Consider the following 16423-nt stretch of genomic DNA (forward strand, 5'->3'; position numbering starts at 1 on the left):
ATGCTTTGTGTTGTTAGTGCTGGTCTGACATGTCTCCTAGAAGTATGTGTGATTGCTCAAGCATGTGGACAAACCCCTCAGGCAACTACTCTTCCGTGCCAGCATGGTTACCTGTCCTGCCTACTGTGGTGAGAGGGAAAATTCACCTTGTCGTCCGAGTCTGTACAGCTGGTCCCTGCACAACGTGGGTGTGGGGGCACGGACCCCACCTCATCGGACGCCCATGCGTACCTTCTGACTCCACCCCAAAACTGCAGAACTATCAGCTTACTGCTGCCCGAGTATGTGACAAACATATTTCCTATTCATGTATATTACCTACTGTATTCTTACAACAAAGTAATCTAGAGAAAAGAAAGTTATTAAGAACACCATAAAGAAGAGAAAATACGATTACACTAGTCGTTGAAAAGACAAACCTGTGTTCAGGAGGACCTGCGCAGTCCCCCACCCTGTGCAGGTCAAGGGTCACCTGTGCTTACTGGCCGATGGGCTGGGCGAGCACGTCAGCCCCAAGGCTGAACTTACGTAGTTCAGGGCCAGGTCGGGGTGGTTCCTCTCTATGCCGTCATCCAGGATGGTGACCACCACGTTCTTCCCAGTGTAGCCTCTCTTCCACGCTGCCTGCACGTTCATTTCTGACCGACAGCGGCTGTTCTTGTCCCCGCAGTGCTGCAGGTACAGATGACACAGGGACAATGGGACCAGGGCCAACCTAGCCTGCAGCCCCCGCAGCCCCAGCTGAAGTGTTCTTCCTTCCCCATCCCCGTCTCTGTCTCCGGGGGAGTGAACAGGCAGGGCTCCGCGTGCTCTTCCTGCACTGAGATGGTCCACAGTCTCCTAGGATGCCACCTCTCTTTGGAGGAGGGGCTCAGTGTCACCACCGGGCAGCCCTGCAGGCCTCATCACACTGTTTTCCTGTCCAGGGAGCCCACCCCAGGACGTGCATATCATTAAAAAGAAACAACACAAGAAAGCCTGTGCATCCCGGAATGAAGTTGTAGGTTACACCCAGGATGGTGTGTCTGTTTGGAGTTCCAGTGAGAATTTAGCTTCGTTGGGGGAGTTTGACCCGTCCCAGGAATACGGGCACAGCGAGCGCCCGGAACTCACCATGTACCACATGTTGGACCAGATGGGGTCGTTGAAATACAGGGCCTGGGGGTCGTCGCGCACCTGTCTCTTCACCCTGCGCTTCACCTGCTGCTGCTGGAGCCACTTCACCTGCCAGCGAGAAGTGCGGGGGCAGTTTATTTTAAAAAACTCTGTCCCCTAGGACCTGCGGGGTGAATGGAAAGGGGTCTTCACCAATGGAATTAGGTTGTGGGCTTTGGGCTGGGATCGTGCGGGCTGTCTGCGTGCGGCTTCCGCCCAGCAACAGTGTCCTCACTAAGGAAAGGCGGAGGGAGGCGTGAGGCTCTGAAGGAGGATCTCCTGTGGGGATGGGGAGACACGCCCAGAACCCCAGAAGGCAGAGGGGGCACGGGGACCATCTCCCAGCCCGCCCGCAGGAGGACCAGGGTCCTTGACAGCTTGGTTTCTGACTTCTGGACTCCAGGGCTCTCAGACCACATGTCTCTGCTGCTTCAAACTCCCAGTTTGTGGTCGTCTGTGACAGCAGCCTAGGAGACCGGCACAGGTCAGATCACCACCTTACTCAGGTTGAGATTTTAAACTTTCATGTGACCACTAAACCCTTCGAGACGGCGTTTCCTGCGGTCGTGGTCTGCTCGGGACGAGTGCTGAGCACGGTGCCCCGTCCAGGACGCTCTGCCCAGTCACTCCTATCTGCCAGCCCTGTACAGGGACAGAGCAGTGAGCCAAACACAGACAGGACCCCTCCACCCCTGGAGTCCAGTGGGAGACAGATGCCAATCATCTCACACGTCGAGAATACAGACAGACAACTGCTAGAAAGAGTATGTCAAGCCAAGGATTGAGCCAGCTTCTCGGGGGAAGGGATGTGTGAGCCCAGATGGGAGGGTGAGGAAGAGACAGTGAGCAGGGGTGGGAGCTAACGTCATCTGAGAAGGATTTTCAAGCCAGTGCAGCTGGGGTCCAGGGAGCCCCCCAGGGACGCCAGACCGAGGAGGGTTGGGAGGCAGGGCAGAACACGCCAAGGAACCGTGGCCCCATCACACTCGGATATCACAGGAACCCTAGGGAGGGTGGAGAGTCAATCTGCAGGCAAGGATGCCCACAGCAAGCCAGCGAGGAGGGCAGTGCCGTCTGTGGTCCAGGTGAGAAAGGGCAGGAGCTTGGCGTGGGGCAGTCCAGGACACAGACAAGGTGACACTGCTGAAGGTGGACAGTGTGGGTGGCGCTGCTGTCCATATCACAGAGTACAGGGTGGACTTAGACGGTGAGTCGGGCCCTGGCCATGTTGACTTTGAGATGGCGTCTAATTGGAAGTGCCAATCGTGCCGACGAAGTTATAAAAGCTCTGCATTTAAAGCATATTCTAAAATTAAACTTGTTACCAGTTCACAACAGCCATTAATGCACTAGACCCTGCTGTGTTGTGCTGACCACGTACAGAGACAGCTGGACACTCCCCTGTCCCCACGTGGGCTCACCCACTGGCCCCTGGGCAGCTGGCCACCCTGCCTCAGCTCCGGACACAGTCCACCCACCCAGAATCCATCTGGTCACTTACAGTCTCTGCCTGTACACGCCAGGAACTTTCTGTTTGTTTGCACTTCAAATGATTCTAGCACACAAAGCTGTCAGATAAAATTCCCTCTGTGGGGCCCTGGCTGGTTGGCTCAGTGGTAGAGCGTCAGCCTGGCATGCAGAAGTCCCGGGTTCGATTCCCGGCCAGGGCACACAGGAGAAGCGCCCATATGCTTCTCCACCCCTCCCCCTCTCCTTCCTCTCTGTCTCTCTCTTCTCCTCCCTCAGCGAGGCTCCATTGGAGCAAAGATGGCCCGGGTGCTGGGGATGGCTCCTTGGCCTCTGCCCCAGGCGCTAGAGTGGCTCTGGTCACGGCAGAGCGACGCCCCGGAGGGGCAGAGCATCGCCCCCTGGTGGGCAGAGTGTCGCCCCCTGGTGGGCGTGCATGGTGGATCCCGGTCGGGCGTATGCGGGAGTGGGTCTGTCTCTCCCCATTTTCAGCTTCAGAAAAAAAAAAAAAAAATTTTAAAAAGCAAAAAAATAAAATAAAATTCCCTCTGTGGTTAATGGGAAGATCTGCTTAAACGTTGCATCAGCGTTGGAAAGAAACCTGAGCTCTGATTAAACTTCAGGGGCAAAGTCCCATTCCTACCAAAGAGAACGTGGCTCGATCCCGAAAACCATCTTCCAAGCTCTGAGAATGGAAGCCCTGGGAAAGCAGCCCCCGACTGAAGTCTCCCCCGGCCCGAAGGAGCCACGAGGGTCCACCTAACAACATCCTTATCTTTCTATTTCTGTCATCAATCTGGCCAAGGACAAAGGGTGGGGAAGGGCTGAACCAGAGTCATCACCCGACAATGTAAGGGTTGGAAGATGCAGGCAGCAACATCAAGTTATAAGCCAGCTTGGAACAGAATCAGAACAAGTAATTTTAAAAAAATTTGTTAGCCCTCATAGCGATTGGCCCACATTTCTGTGTCATCCACCCTTTTCCAGACTTTTGGCCACAGAGCAAGTTAGAAACAAATGCTTTCAGTTTGCTTAAATGACAGCCTTTGGAAAACCTGGTGACTGACACTGTGTGCTCAGAACAGGCGGCTGTCCTCCCTGGAAAGAATTGGTCCACAAAGCACTTCAAGCAAAATGGCCCTTTTTTCAGGGGAAAAAAAAAAAGTAAAGGTAATTAAGAATGTAAGGAAAACCACTGCAGAATTCAGGAACAGGATCAGTATACAAAGACGGTGCCTGAGCGTCCCTGTGACCAGAGTCTCCGTCTGACTCTTCTCTTCGTCTGGGTTTTGTCTTTATGACTGGACACTCTGCTGACATTTACAGGGGACCAGGGGCGGGTTGTGAAGTCCTCACTTGTCAAGGCACCGTCACACAGCGGGGACTAGAGCGAATTAAAATGAGATACTATCTGCATTCGGCTGACCTTACCCTAAGCCCTCTAACATTCATTTCCAGTTGGGTCATTCCAACACATTGGCAAGTTGGCGTTCCGCAGCCTCTCAATAATATTAAATCATCTTTTCCTTTTCATAATCCTATTAGTGACACAGCTCTCCAAACACTCAGTTGGGGCAAAAAGGCTTTGCGCTAATGTAGGAAAATGTCCTGCTGCAAGAAAAGATAACGCTACTTAAAACAAATTAATAGATACATCCAGCACACACAAACGCAAAGAAAAGGTAACAGTAGATACTTGCCTGTAATCGACAAGTTTTGCCCAGTATTTAATCAGAACAACGAGGCAGATTAAGTATCAGTCGGATGGACAGCTGATAGATGCCATCTGAATTAAAACGGGCTGATTTAAGCAGAGGACTCGGTTGTGAGTCTGAACCCAGCTGTCTATGATGCTCTCCCCGGGGCTACACATGTAATCAGAACCACGAGGAACGCCGCGTGGATGTCACAGGCAGACCGAGAACACACAGACTGCTGACTCCTCTCTCCTTTCTGCTGGCAGGATGCTCTGGTAGCGGCCCAGCCAGGCACTTGTCAGGAAGCCTGTAGGAAAGGGACTTTCACTGCGGAAAACCACAGCCTTTGCCCAGCATGTCCAGCCTGACTTTCGTCTCCGTCTGCCAAGGGCACAGCAGACACCTAGGACTACTGCCGCAGACTCAAACCGAGTGCAGGACTTGCAATGCACCTACAATGAATAAACCCAGGCGTCTGTGGGAGACTGCACACTGGCAAAGCCCTCGCAGTTTCAGGCTTAGCCAAAGGCTAAGTTCTTCCCCACACCTCCATGTTGGCTATGAAGCTGAGTGTTTGAATTCGTCCTATCCCTCCACTTCACTTGCTTGCTTAAGTTGCTAGAAGCAATTTACATGCCCTTCCTCTCATCCTTTGTTTGTTCTGATGTTGGCTAATCACAGTTATGCAGGGTGGAGGGTTTTCTGCACTTGAGAGATTTCTTGGGTTACCTTGGAAATGTGACTTTGTATCAGAGATCTCTTTGATTTGCTAATGATTTTGCTCTGCCCTATAAATAAAATGGTTTGGGGGCAGAGACTCGCTCTTGCAAGCTATCTTGGCCGCTGCAAAGAGGCCTCCTGATTCCATCCTTTTTCTCTCTGAGTTTATTTCTTCATTCTGCACTGTTCTTTTTTTTTTTTCATTTTTCTGAAGCTGGAAACAGGGAGAGACAGTCAGACAGACTCCCGCATGCGCCCCACCGGGATCCACCCGGCATGCCCACCAGGGGCGATGCTCTGCCCACCAGGGGGCGATGCTCTGCCCATCCTGGGCATCGCCATGTTGCGACCAGAGCCACTCTAGCGCCTGAGGCAGAGGCCACAGAGCCATCCCCAGCGCCCGGGCCATCTTTGCTCCAATGGAGCCTTGGCTGCGGGAGGGGAAGAGAGAGACAGAGAGGAAAGCACGGCGGAGGGGTGGAGAAGCAAATGGGCGCTTCTCCTGTGTGCCCTGGCCGGGAATCGAACCCGGGTCCTCCGCACGCTAGGCTGACGCTCTACCGCTGAGCCAACCGGCCAGGGCCACTGTTCTTACTCAGGACCTGGACGATTACTAACCCAGCTGGTCCACAGCAGCGCCTGGAGGCTGCGGACAAGGCAGGTCTGGAGCCTCCCATCCCATCCCACCCTTCTTGCCCCACCTGCCTGCGTCTCACACCCAAGCTCCAAGTCCTGCTCCAACATGAGCACCACTGGTGGGCATCTCTGCACCTCACAGGGCCCATCCCCAGCAGGTGCACAGTTACTGTTTTTGGAAGGAAGGGAAGAGCACTGGAGTGGAATATCTGCACAAGTTCTAACCCTCAGTCCCCGAGGCAAAGAGGACCTCCATGGAACATGGTTAAGCCTCCTACTTCTACAATGCCTCGGTCCTGACAATGAGAAAGAGCCCAATTCTCAGAACCTTGGGGAAAGGGGACCAAGAAAGCCACTGTCCCTTGCCCACCGTGTGCCTACGCTGCGGGACGGGGCTCCCGTGCAAACAGCTCGCCCCTCGCTGGAACTACCTGCGTGGTAACAATTTAATAACCTGAAGACATCACACGGAGGACACACGTCATCTTCACCAGAGAGACTATTCCTGCTCACAGTGAAGTGGGGGAGGGTATCACAACAGCTCCTTCTGGAAGTTTCCCCACACTTGGACCAATGTGAACTTCAGCCTTGGGGCCTCCATGAACCCAGTTCTGGGGCAATCGGGGTACAGTTCACCCCCTCCCCTCTGCAAAACGATCTTCAGGGGCTCCCTCTGTGGGAGTGACAAGACAATGTGGCTTTGCTTCGAAGAGACAAAAAAATATTACGGCTCCTCTGAAAAGCATTCCTTCAAGTTCCACAACAGGAACACACATGGGTGCAAGCACGGCCCCGTGAGGCAGCGAGATGAGGTACATAAAAGTGCACACGCACATGGAGTCCCTCAGCAGACATGCAATGCCCTCCCAGCCACGAGAAACTGTGGGATTAACTGGACACGTGGAATCTTTCCCCTTCTGTCTCTGTCCCACGCGCCCACCCACCCCCCACCCATAAAATGCATTCAGAAATACACACAGGACACGTCCGCCTCTCCCAGCCCAACCACAGGAATGTGTTCCCTGGGGACCCTGTCCTTGTACGCTGAAACCAGAACGACACAAAGTTAGGCCCTGGAGAAGGGCATTTCGAGAGCAGTGTCCAGGGATAAACTGTCTCCCCGCTGCCAGGGGGCTGACCTGGGACAACAGCAAGAACCCGTGTGTCCACGGGAGCCACGTGCCAGCCGAGAGTCTAACCCAGCACGTGGCACACGGCTTTAGGGGAGGTAGTTCCCACATCCTACAACAATGAAGTACCTGCATCTCCGTGAGCTCACTTTCTGTCACAGAGCTCACCACCCCGTGGTCGTAACACTTTTTCTAATTTATGCTTCACTTCCTATTGACCTGCCACCCCTCCCAGCTGTGGCCAGAGCCTGACGTGGAACGGCTACCCCACCCTCAGCCTTGAAGGAATGAAGTCACTGAAGGCCCACTTACCCACCTGACATTCTTTACCTGCCCAACTAGCTGCTGACCACCATCTCTCAAATACTAATCTCGAATCTACGCAGAAAGGAAATCCAATTACCCACCCAAGGCTTGGGAATTACGGACCCAATGGCATCCTCTAACCCTTCTACCGTGCCTGTAATATCAATAAACCGTGGACATCCAAAAAAAGAACACTTAAAATGTGAGCTTTTTTTCAAAATATGTGTTCAAGTATCAAAGACCACATAAACTTTTTAAGGAAAAAAAAAAAAGAGTTGTATTCACTGCCTTAAACTTTTAAAATTCATTTAAAGTTTTAAATGACCATTATGACAACCACAAGAACATCCATCTGCCCAATCTCTAACTCATTATTAAAATACTTAACTTGAATTGCCTACTTTTTTTGCCTTTCTATGAGTCACATACTTATCTCCCGTAATTACTAGGCATGTTGTTGATTTTTAAACATTTAAAATATCAATAAATCTATACTTGTTTGATTGTTGCCTCAACCTAACATCAGGAACTTAAATGATCGAGACTGACAAGGAACCCACATGTCCGGAACATTCAGATAGTCTAATATGTGGCTATCTGTCCATCTTGCTTTGTTCAAAGGGAATACAGGAAACGAACAGATACCCAGAACCTCACCGAAATCCAGACTCAGCCATTTTTAGAACCACAGATCCAAAGAGAAAGCCAGCCGCCCTCTGGGAGAGAGTCCCACACAGGGGGCAGAGAGCGGTACCTGAGGGTCCATCCTGAGGAAGGTGTGAGAACCTCTGCTACTGAAGGTTGACCTCTTAAAGGTCTTGCTATGATAAAAGTGGTAGTAATCTTCCAGGTCTCCGATCTGCAAAATAAGACAACGGATGCCATTGGTTAATTCAGTCCTGCAAACCCTGCATTCCCCAGAACCTGCTGGGATCTTCTCTGCAGGGGTCCCTCTGCTCACAGAGGAAACACCCCCCCACAGCATGACCCGCCCCCCCCCATGTACCTCCGGCATCTGCCCACTGTTTATGAATGTGAAGGTGTATTTAGACTCCTTTTTGGGTAAACAACAGGAGGTACTCCAAAAAGGCACACACTCCACCAAACATCCCAGTTATTACTGTCTTGGCCAAGTTTTTCAGACACAAATTAGGGTCAAGTGTCCCTGGAGTGGCTGAGTTAGTGTCATGTCAGGTCTACACCAAAGTGCTCATTGATAAACACTCCCTGCTCTCCGCCCTCCCCTCCCCAAGGGTGAATGGAAACATCCAAGAATGAATGTGCATGCTGTAGTGCAGCAAGAAAGCCAAAGAAAACATGCTGCATCATCTGCTCGGGGGTGTGCAGAGGTCAGATGAGAACAGACACACCCCAGGTGTCCGGCCTTCTGCCAGGTGGGCTGCCAGGACACACGTCAGCTTGGATGCAGCCTGGAGAGATACCGTGGCCTTCAGGTCAAGGCTGCAGCAGGAACTTCCCGTCTGCGGACACTGCTCTCAGAAGCCTGTCTCTTGCTCTTGCCCTTTGTTGACAGTAGTTCCTGGGTCCTGCCTGGGAACAGTGGGCCATGTATCCTACAGACTCTCAAGTTGCCCGTGCCGTCCCAGGAAAAAAACTCTCATCACTCAAATCTTGATTTTCCACTGGTGAGCAGGACCGACGTCCACCCTCCTGCCTCTGGGCCACCATGACCGCCCTCGGCAATGGCTCCAAGGGCCCGAGCGAGTGCTCACCAGGCAAATGGCCCCTGGGGATGGGGTACAGCAGTGGGATAGGTCACATCAGTTTGGAAATGGATGTCCAGTGTGGCATGGGGGGGGCTGAGGGTGTTGTATGGACAGATATATGTGTGCATTTATGTGGGTGCCTGGGTACATGAGTATCTCAGATGTGTGTTTGTGTGTATATATGTATTCCGAAGTGTACATACGGGTATGTATGTACACAGTTCTCTGTGTGTGCGCACACGTGCGAGATTCACAAATAAAAATCTATGAGATGTGGCCTGACCTGTGGTGGTGCAGTGGATAAAGCGTCAACCTGGAAATGCTGAGGTCGCTGGTTCGAAACCCTGGGCTTGCCTGGTCAAGGCACATATGGGAGTTGATGCTTCCAGCTCCTCCCCCCTTCTCTCTCTGACTTTCTCTCCTCTCTCTCCCTCTCTGTCTCTCTCTCCTCTCTTCCCTCTCTGTCTCTCTCTCCTCTCTAAAAGTGAATAAATAGGAAAAAAAAAATCTATGAGATGCAACCAAACAAGTCTCTCACATCCGAGTGGACCTCCTGTGTCAAAGCCTCAGGACCCTCCGCGCTCCGCCTGGGTCTGAACCACCTGATGGTGCGAGCAAACCTTCTGGGGGCCGGGCTGACCCGGTTCCAGTCCCAGAGGTCTGGGCTGCTGCTAGGCACATGGCTTCTCCCCCTGAGATGCTGAGCTATGGCCAAAATTGTGTCACATGCCAGAGGACAGCAGGCTGCCCTCCCCTCTCCTGCCCGGCCAGCGCCCACTGGCCTTCCAGGCTTGGACCAGCACCAACTCCTCTGGGAATGGGTCCGGAGCACGCGGCTGAGGCTGTGCGCTGAGGCTGTGTGACTGGGAGGTCCTTGTCGTCTTGTCCTGGAGTTCACCTGTCTCCACACAGCCCCCAGAGCAGAGCAGCTATCCTTAGGTCAACATCACTTTGCCACACCCACCTCCCCCCAAATCTTTCCTCCCTCCGAGGAGCCCCTCAGCCTGGTGAATGGACCACCCTGTGTGTGTCCAGCACTCCCACACCCCCTGGAAGTGACCTCTTGTGCGATTCTCAAAGCCACTGCGCCCATCACCCCCACCTGGGGCCAGCAGTCCACCGCTCTGAGGTCACGGCAGGAACTTGCTGGCCTCTCAGTCTCTCCCAGCCCAGCTCTGCCCCTGCACAGCACACATGGAGGCCCCACGACTGGACCAGGACACCTCCGCAGCTCCAGCCTGACCCCCTCAGCATCACCACTGTCCTCCAGTGATACAGCCGTGGGTGAGGACCTGCTAGTGCACACACCTGAGCCTGCTCACATCAGCCACCTCCCACCAACAAGACAACCACCCACTTTATTTCCAACCATCACCTCACCGGCCACTGCCTCCAGGAAGCCCTCCTGGACCTCCAGGCTCATGTCTGCCCACAAGGGGCTTTGATAACTCATGGCTCTACACTCCGCCCAGAACCCTCCATTCACAGTAGCAAGCACTTGGAGAGACACAGGTGGGGATGAGGGTGAATATTTGCAGAGCCAAACAAGGAAGACACAGAAAGGCCTGGGCCAGGGTGTTTACAGGAAGAACCTCTCCAATCATGTTTTTCCTGTAAATAGGACTAAAGTCAGCTTCAAATCACGCCCCTGCTTATACGGGTCAGGGGTGAGGTCGGAGGAATCAATCAGTGGGTGCTGCGGAAGGGTCACATCCCGCCTTCCTGCATAAAAATGAGAAAGATGATGTGGTTTTCTTTTTTTTTTCTTTTTTTTTCTTTTTTTTGCAGATCCCAAAAACAGGGAAAGAGAGACCCAACTGACCTATCCTATTGGTTTTATAGCAAAGTCACCGAGAAGCAGGCTGGGTCCACCCCAAGTGACAGCCAATCGTTCCAAAGGTTCACCCGCCCACTCAGCCCTCCAATGGACGTGACCTCAGCTGCAGGTGCAGGCCTGTGAGCCCCCAGTCAGCACGCTGGGCTGGGGGAGGGCACCAGCTGAGCGCATACTTTGGTCAGTCCACAAAAGACCGCCCCACCTGCCCCAGCCACACAGTTACATCGGCCCCAGGGAAAAGGCTGATAGGCAGCCACAAATGTCACAATTCAAGGTCTCAAAAAGGCCCGGACTGCAGAGGAGGCTTCTGACTCGGCAAAAAGCTATTTGCTTATCACTCCCAAGCCTGCCCTTGGCCGGCTGAGTGTCCTGAGCCCCGTGGGGTCCAGCTTCTGTGGCGTCTGGTCTTCCCAGGGCCTTGCTTTTGGGTAAGAGTCTACGTTTAAAAGTCACCAGCGTCAGAGTTTGGTTATATAATGTTATTGATCCCAGTTGGTCTGCGTAAGAAAAACACAACTAATTAGAGCCTATAAAAACCTACACAGCAAATTAATTCTGTCTTGCTCTGGTAACTTCCGCCCAAAGAAAGTTATAAATGCATGGTAGATGGCCACTGAGCCTATATTTAGTCAGCACTGGGTGACCTGGTATTTATAATTAAGGAAGTCCAGAGAGAAAGAATGACAGTTTGTTGTTATTTTCTAAAGCATTAAAAAAAAAAAAAATATATATATATATATATATATATATATATATATATATATATAAAACCCTGCTTCTCATTTTGGTCATATACACATAGCAACATTCTGTTAATTGTAATAATTATGTAATTCTGACCCAAGGTAAGATTACTGTACAATTTCCCAGTCTCCTAAATTTTCTTTCTTCAACACATAGTTCACCCAAAGCAACCAATTAAGCTACTCAACTTCCTACGAATTCCTGAAAAATCTTTAATTTTTACTTCATAAACTTCATTTGCTCTTCCCTGAAGTCAAACAGTCTGGCTTCAGACGAGGGCATTTAATTTACACCTGGCCTCAGCCTGCACCCTCCAATCCACACGAACAACTTGACAATCTTTACTTGGAAGGTCTTCATTTGAAACCATTTACGGGTTAAAGGTTTCTTTATGGCTGTCTGGAATTAGTCATTTTATCAGATTTCTAAATCCAAATCCCTTTCATATTCATTATGATTGAAAAATAAAAGACCCCTTCTGAAAAAAAGAAATCATTCTGAAAGCCATCAGGTGGGGCAGAGCCTGGCTTCTGGGGTGTGGGAGGAGGGGACATGGGGGTCCAGGGTGACCCAGGGCAGGTGGGGGTGTTAGTGTTGGGCGGGGCCCTGGGGAAGGGCAGCCCACTTTGGGCGAGGGTGAGGGTGCCACGCGGGGAGGTGTTGGCAGAAGACACGGCGGACTGGCCACCACAGGGAGCTGATCTAACTGGGTGACATCACCTCACACCTTCGGGTAACGGGAGTCTGACTTCTCCCTGTCCCAGGGGAAAGACACAGGCGGAGAAGCCAGACAGAACTCTGTGGTGCTGGATGGGAGCTGGGCTTCCTACTGAGTTTAGTCCTCAACACAGAGAAATAAACATGCACACGTGTGTCTGTGAGCGCGCGCGCGTGTGTGTGTGTGCACACAGACGTCATTTCCATCACCCCCACAGCACAGGCACGTGAGCAGGGACATTCCGGCAGCACAAGCCCGGCCACAGCCTGAGTCTGGGCTCCAAGTACCTCTGCACCCAGAGGAGCCAGGGCTGCTAGTTGACCTGGGCGTACCCAGGGCTGCTCTTCCCTGGAGGATGTCTTGGGCAGGCTGCACAGAGGGGTTCAGGTGTTAAAATCTGTTGCCAACATTAAAAACTTGGGAGAGCTCCCGCCAGATCAGATGTCGGCGGCTCTGGAAGAGTTCAGGAGTTCAGCGGGGCAGGTCACCCGAGTCTCCACCCACCCACCTACACCCCATCATGGGGTCTCTGATGGGGCTGTGGACATTGGGGGCATCTTTTGCAACTAAAGACCAAATGTGAACGTGACCTTGGGCACCCATGGCCAGGCACAGCACACCTGAGCAGGCGGTTACACTGTGGATCCAAGCACAAAGCTACACTGAGCACCCAAGGAACCCAGGTGGGGCCTGTCTGCTTCCTGCCAGCCCCGCCAGGCTCCCCAAACAGAAGGGCCAGAACTGGGCTGCACTTTGGGGCCACTAGACTGAGGACAGTCAGGAGGCTGCAAGGTTTGAAAACACGAAAGGGATTCCTGTCCTTATGAACAAAATGTTTAAAATGCAAACTCCAATATCTGAACTACTCTGACTAGAAAGCAACTATCCTAAGGGAAATTAAAAAGTGTTTTAGAAATTGATCTTCAAAATTTCCACTTTTCAAAAATAAATAGCTTTTATACCCAAACGAAGTAAAAAGGCGGAGACTCAGACAGATATTTGCACACCCATGTGCAAAGCAGTGTTACTCACAGTGGCCAAAGGGTGGACACAACCCAAGTGTCCATCGACAGATGAGCGGACAAAATATACAGATGAGCAGTCCACATACACAGGGGAGTGTCATTCAGCCTCAAGAGGGAAGGACATTCTGACACACGGAGGAACCTCGAGGAAATGATGACAAGGAAACGTCCTGTGTGGCTGCAGATCTGGGAGGTGACCGTGGTGGCCACGTTCACAGAAACAGAGCATAGGCTGGTGGATGTGGGGGGCCAAGAGAGGCCAAACGGGGCATTCACGTTTTGGGGGCGCTGAGTTTCCATGCGGGAAGATGGAGTTCTGAAGAGGGAGGGATGGTGGTTGATCCACAGCAATGTGAGTACATTTATTGTCACTACACTACACATTACAAAGTGGTTAAGATGCTAAGCTTTGCTATGCCTATTTGCCACCTAAATAAAGAGTAACGTCTCTGCATTCTCTCCCCATCTTTCCTAAAACCCACGCCTCTCCTGTGTCACTCGGGGCACTGAGGACCTCGGCTCCAGGGACGGTAGCACTGAGAGGCAGGAACTGCAGCCAGCCCCACGAAGAATACAGAAACCAGGCCCTCTGCCCAGCTTGTCCTCTCCACTGTCCCTTTCCATTACGTGCTTTCTCTTCAAGGGAAAAAGGACACCAGGGAGGACATGGCCATCCTCTTGGAAATGGCCCCAGCTCACCTCGCCCCACCATCCCGGCTTACTTTCACCTTGATGCCCATCCCAGGTGACAACCTTGAGGGTCTGCTGACCAGGCTGCCCTGTAACCAACCTGACCTCTCGGGGACTTGCCCAACGGGGATGGGTGGCTCATGCTTTGTGAAGATACGGAAAACATGAGTCCACCTGCGTTAGTGTCCAAACTGAATAATGTCAGTTCAACACAGTCGTAAGGGAAGCACAGGCGGTCATCTGGTTTCCCTGACTCAACCCCACGCTAGTAATGGGAAGTGAGGAAGCTACTGAGGAGGCCGCTGTCATAATGTCACCAGACTGCAGCTCGAAGGACACCCTTTCCTGGCTGCAAAGCACATTTTGACCTGTCAACAAAAAACAGAGCTTTGTGCAATTATTTCCGTGTTAGGCCTTGACTATGGCATTTGGGATTCTTCGTGATAGCTGCTGCTGACTAAGAAGCCAGGGGCCCGGGGGGCTGCCTGTCTACCCCCTTGCTCTCTGAACCAGCTCGCTTCTCTGTCCCTTCCACGTGAACAGCAGGGTTTATGGAATATTGGGCAATGCAGGGTTTCGACAGAACTTTCACATTCCGCAGTCACTTTCTCGTGTGTTTATCGCTAGTGACGCCCATCCTGACTGCTGGGCAGCTGCCGTGCTGTCCTTGATTCTCTCAGTGAGGGTCTGAGTGGCGTTCTGAGTCAGGCACCATTCTAGACACTGGGGATCCCGCTGGGCCCACACAGGCCCAGGACCTTCCTCCAGGGGAGAGGCCAACAGGAGTGAGATCCACAGGGCAGGACAAGGGAGCCCCAAAGGTAGTCCTTCTGTCCAGCTGATATTCGGCTGGGGAACCAGAAGCCACAGTCGGGTTGAACACCTCTGGATACAAAACAGATCCACGTTCTCAGAGGCTGGTGCCTCCTCTGGACAGAAGATCTCTGCCAGGCTTCCAAGGAAGCTGGGGCCCTTGGACAGAGGAAGGACACAGGAGGTGGGGGGCACAGAGGGATCCCAGTCATTGCCTTGCATGGACTTCAGGGGACACTTCACTGGGACCAAGTGTGATCTCGGGCCTTGAAGCCCGGCTGCCCAGCTCAGAATTCCAGCTCCTCTGTTTAACTGAAAAGGCTCTAGGCTCCTTTCCACTCAAAGGGGTTAAAAGCAACTCCCTCCCCCCCCATCCCATGGTTGCTGGGGGGGTAAATGAGGCCAGTTGCATGGGAGAGGCCGGAATGGGGCCTGACACATGGCGGCTGTGGCTCAGGCAGCTTTTTTCATATCATTTCTTAAAGAGGGTCTTCGGGTGGGCAGCCCTGAGCCTCCCGGACAGGCAAGGTTCTCTGCCACCTGACAACCCTCTCGACTCCAGGGCCCTGAAACAAGCTCATTTCTTATCCCTTTTATTTTTACCATCTCACACAATGAGCCAGCACCGTATGGTCGATTTCGGGCTAACACACTGTTTGAAGCTCTCAGGTCCAGATTCCGTAGGACGATTTCAGGCCTCAGGTCATCCCTCATGCTCCCAGGTCACCAAAGACAAATTCCCTCCAAGAGAGAGACACGCTCCCTTGGTGCTTGTTTGACAGTAACCCCTTCCTTATGGGGCTGAGAACTGGTATTTCCACCCCTCTCACTGACAGACACTCATGGCCTGTGCCCTAGACAGGTGGGACTGGGTCAGCAACTCATTATTATTATTATCATCATTACTACTGTTATTTAGACAGCAGAAAATATCAATGTGTTCTTCCACGTACTCATGCATTTACGGGTTGAGTTGAACTAGGGATCAAACCTGCAACCGTTGGCTTATCGGAGACAACGTTCTAACCAACAGAGCTACTCGGCCAGGGCCCTGGGTGAGCGTCCTGTGACTTGGGACGCAATGGTGACACACCGTGCTGAGAGGGCTTAGTCGTTCTAGGAACAGGTGACCGGTGAGGGCCCAGTTGACTGGGCGTGGGGTGTCCCCTCCCAGACCATGGCTGGCAAGTCCACACTGCCTGCCTCACGCTCACCCAACACAGTCTCTACCCAACTTGCTGGGCAGGCGGGTGGGGCAGGGTGTGGCAAAGGGAATGTCTGTCATCAGCCTGACAGGACACTTTCCCGTTTGTCCTGACTACAGGGATGGTGCCAGTTCTTCTGGGTTTTCCAGAGAAGCTAGGAATTTGAATTCCTAGCTAATCTCCCCTCAGGTTTAAACACTGAAAACGATTCCAATTTTCTGAAAACATTCTAGTCTAAAGAAAGTATGCCTGGGGGTCTACTGTGACCTCCTCCCCTGGGGGCCCTGGAGCAGCCCCGAGAAGGCTCCTGGCCCCATTCCCCCATTGGTGGCCTGGCTCCTTCTCCGGGACCCCACACCCTCTCTGTGTTCCAGAGGCTCCCCACCCGGTCACTCCCTTTGGAGAACAGACCCTGGCACCCTAGAGCACATCTCACCAAAGGCTGCAGACTTCTCCCCGTGGACCAGTTCCTTCTTGACTTCCCTTCCATCTCTCCGGAGTGACAATGGCAGGCACACACTTTGTCACACAATCACTCAGACTCCCAGTGATG

General features: G+C 52.5%; 1 protein-coding gene across 3 annotated transcripts in view; it reads right to left on the reverse strand.

Moving 5' to 3' along the window:
• Nucleotides 1–16423, reverse strand: part of PCSK6 (proprotein convertase subtilisin/kexin type 6) — a 102562-nt gene that overhangs the window by 63053 nt on the left and 23086 nt on the right. For all 3 annotated transcript variants that reach the window (XM_066238559.1, XM_066238560.1, XM_066238557.1), the window contains exons 2-4: nt 7866–7970; nt 1114–1224; nt 529–672 (exon numbers count right to left, since the gene is read on the reverse strand). In XM_066238559.1, the coding sequence (XP_066094656.1) occupies nt 529–672; nt 1114–1224; nt 7866–7970 (360 nt within the window). The remainder of the gene's footprint in view (nt 1–528; nt 673–1113; nt 1225–7865; nt 7971–16423) is intronic.

The sequence above is a fragment of the Saccopteryx bilineata genome, chromosome 7 (genome assembly GCF_036850765.1).
Source record: "Saccopteryx bilineata isolate mSacBil1 chromosome 7, mSacBil1_pri_phased_curated, whole genome shotgun sequence".
Lineage (NCBI taxonomy): Eukaryota > Metazoa > Chordata > Mammalia > Chiroptera > Emballonuridae > Saccopteryx > Saccopteryx bilineata.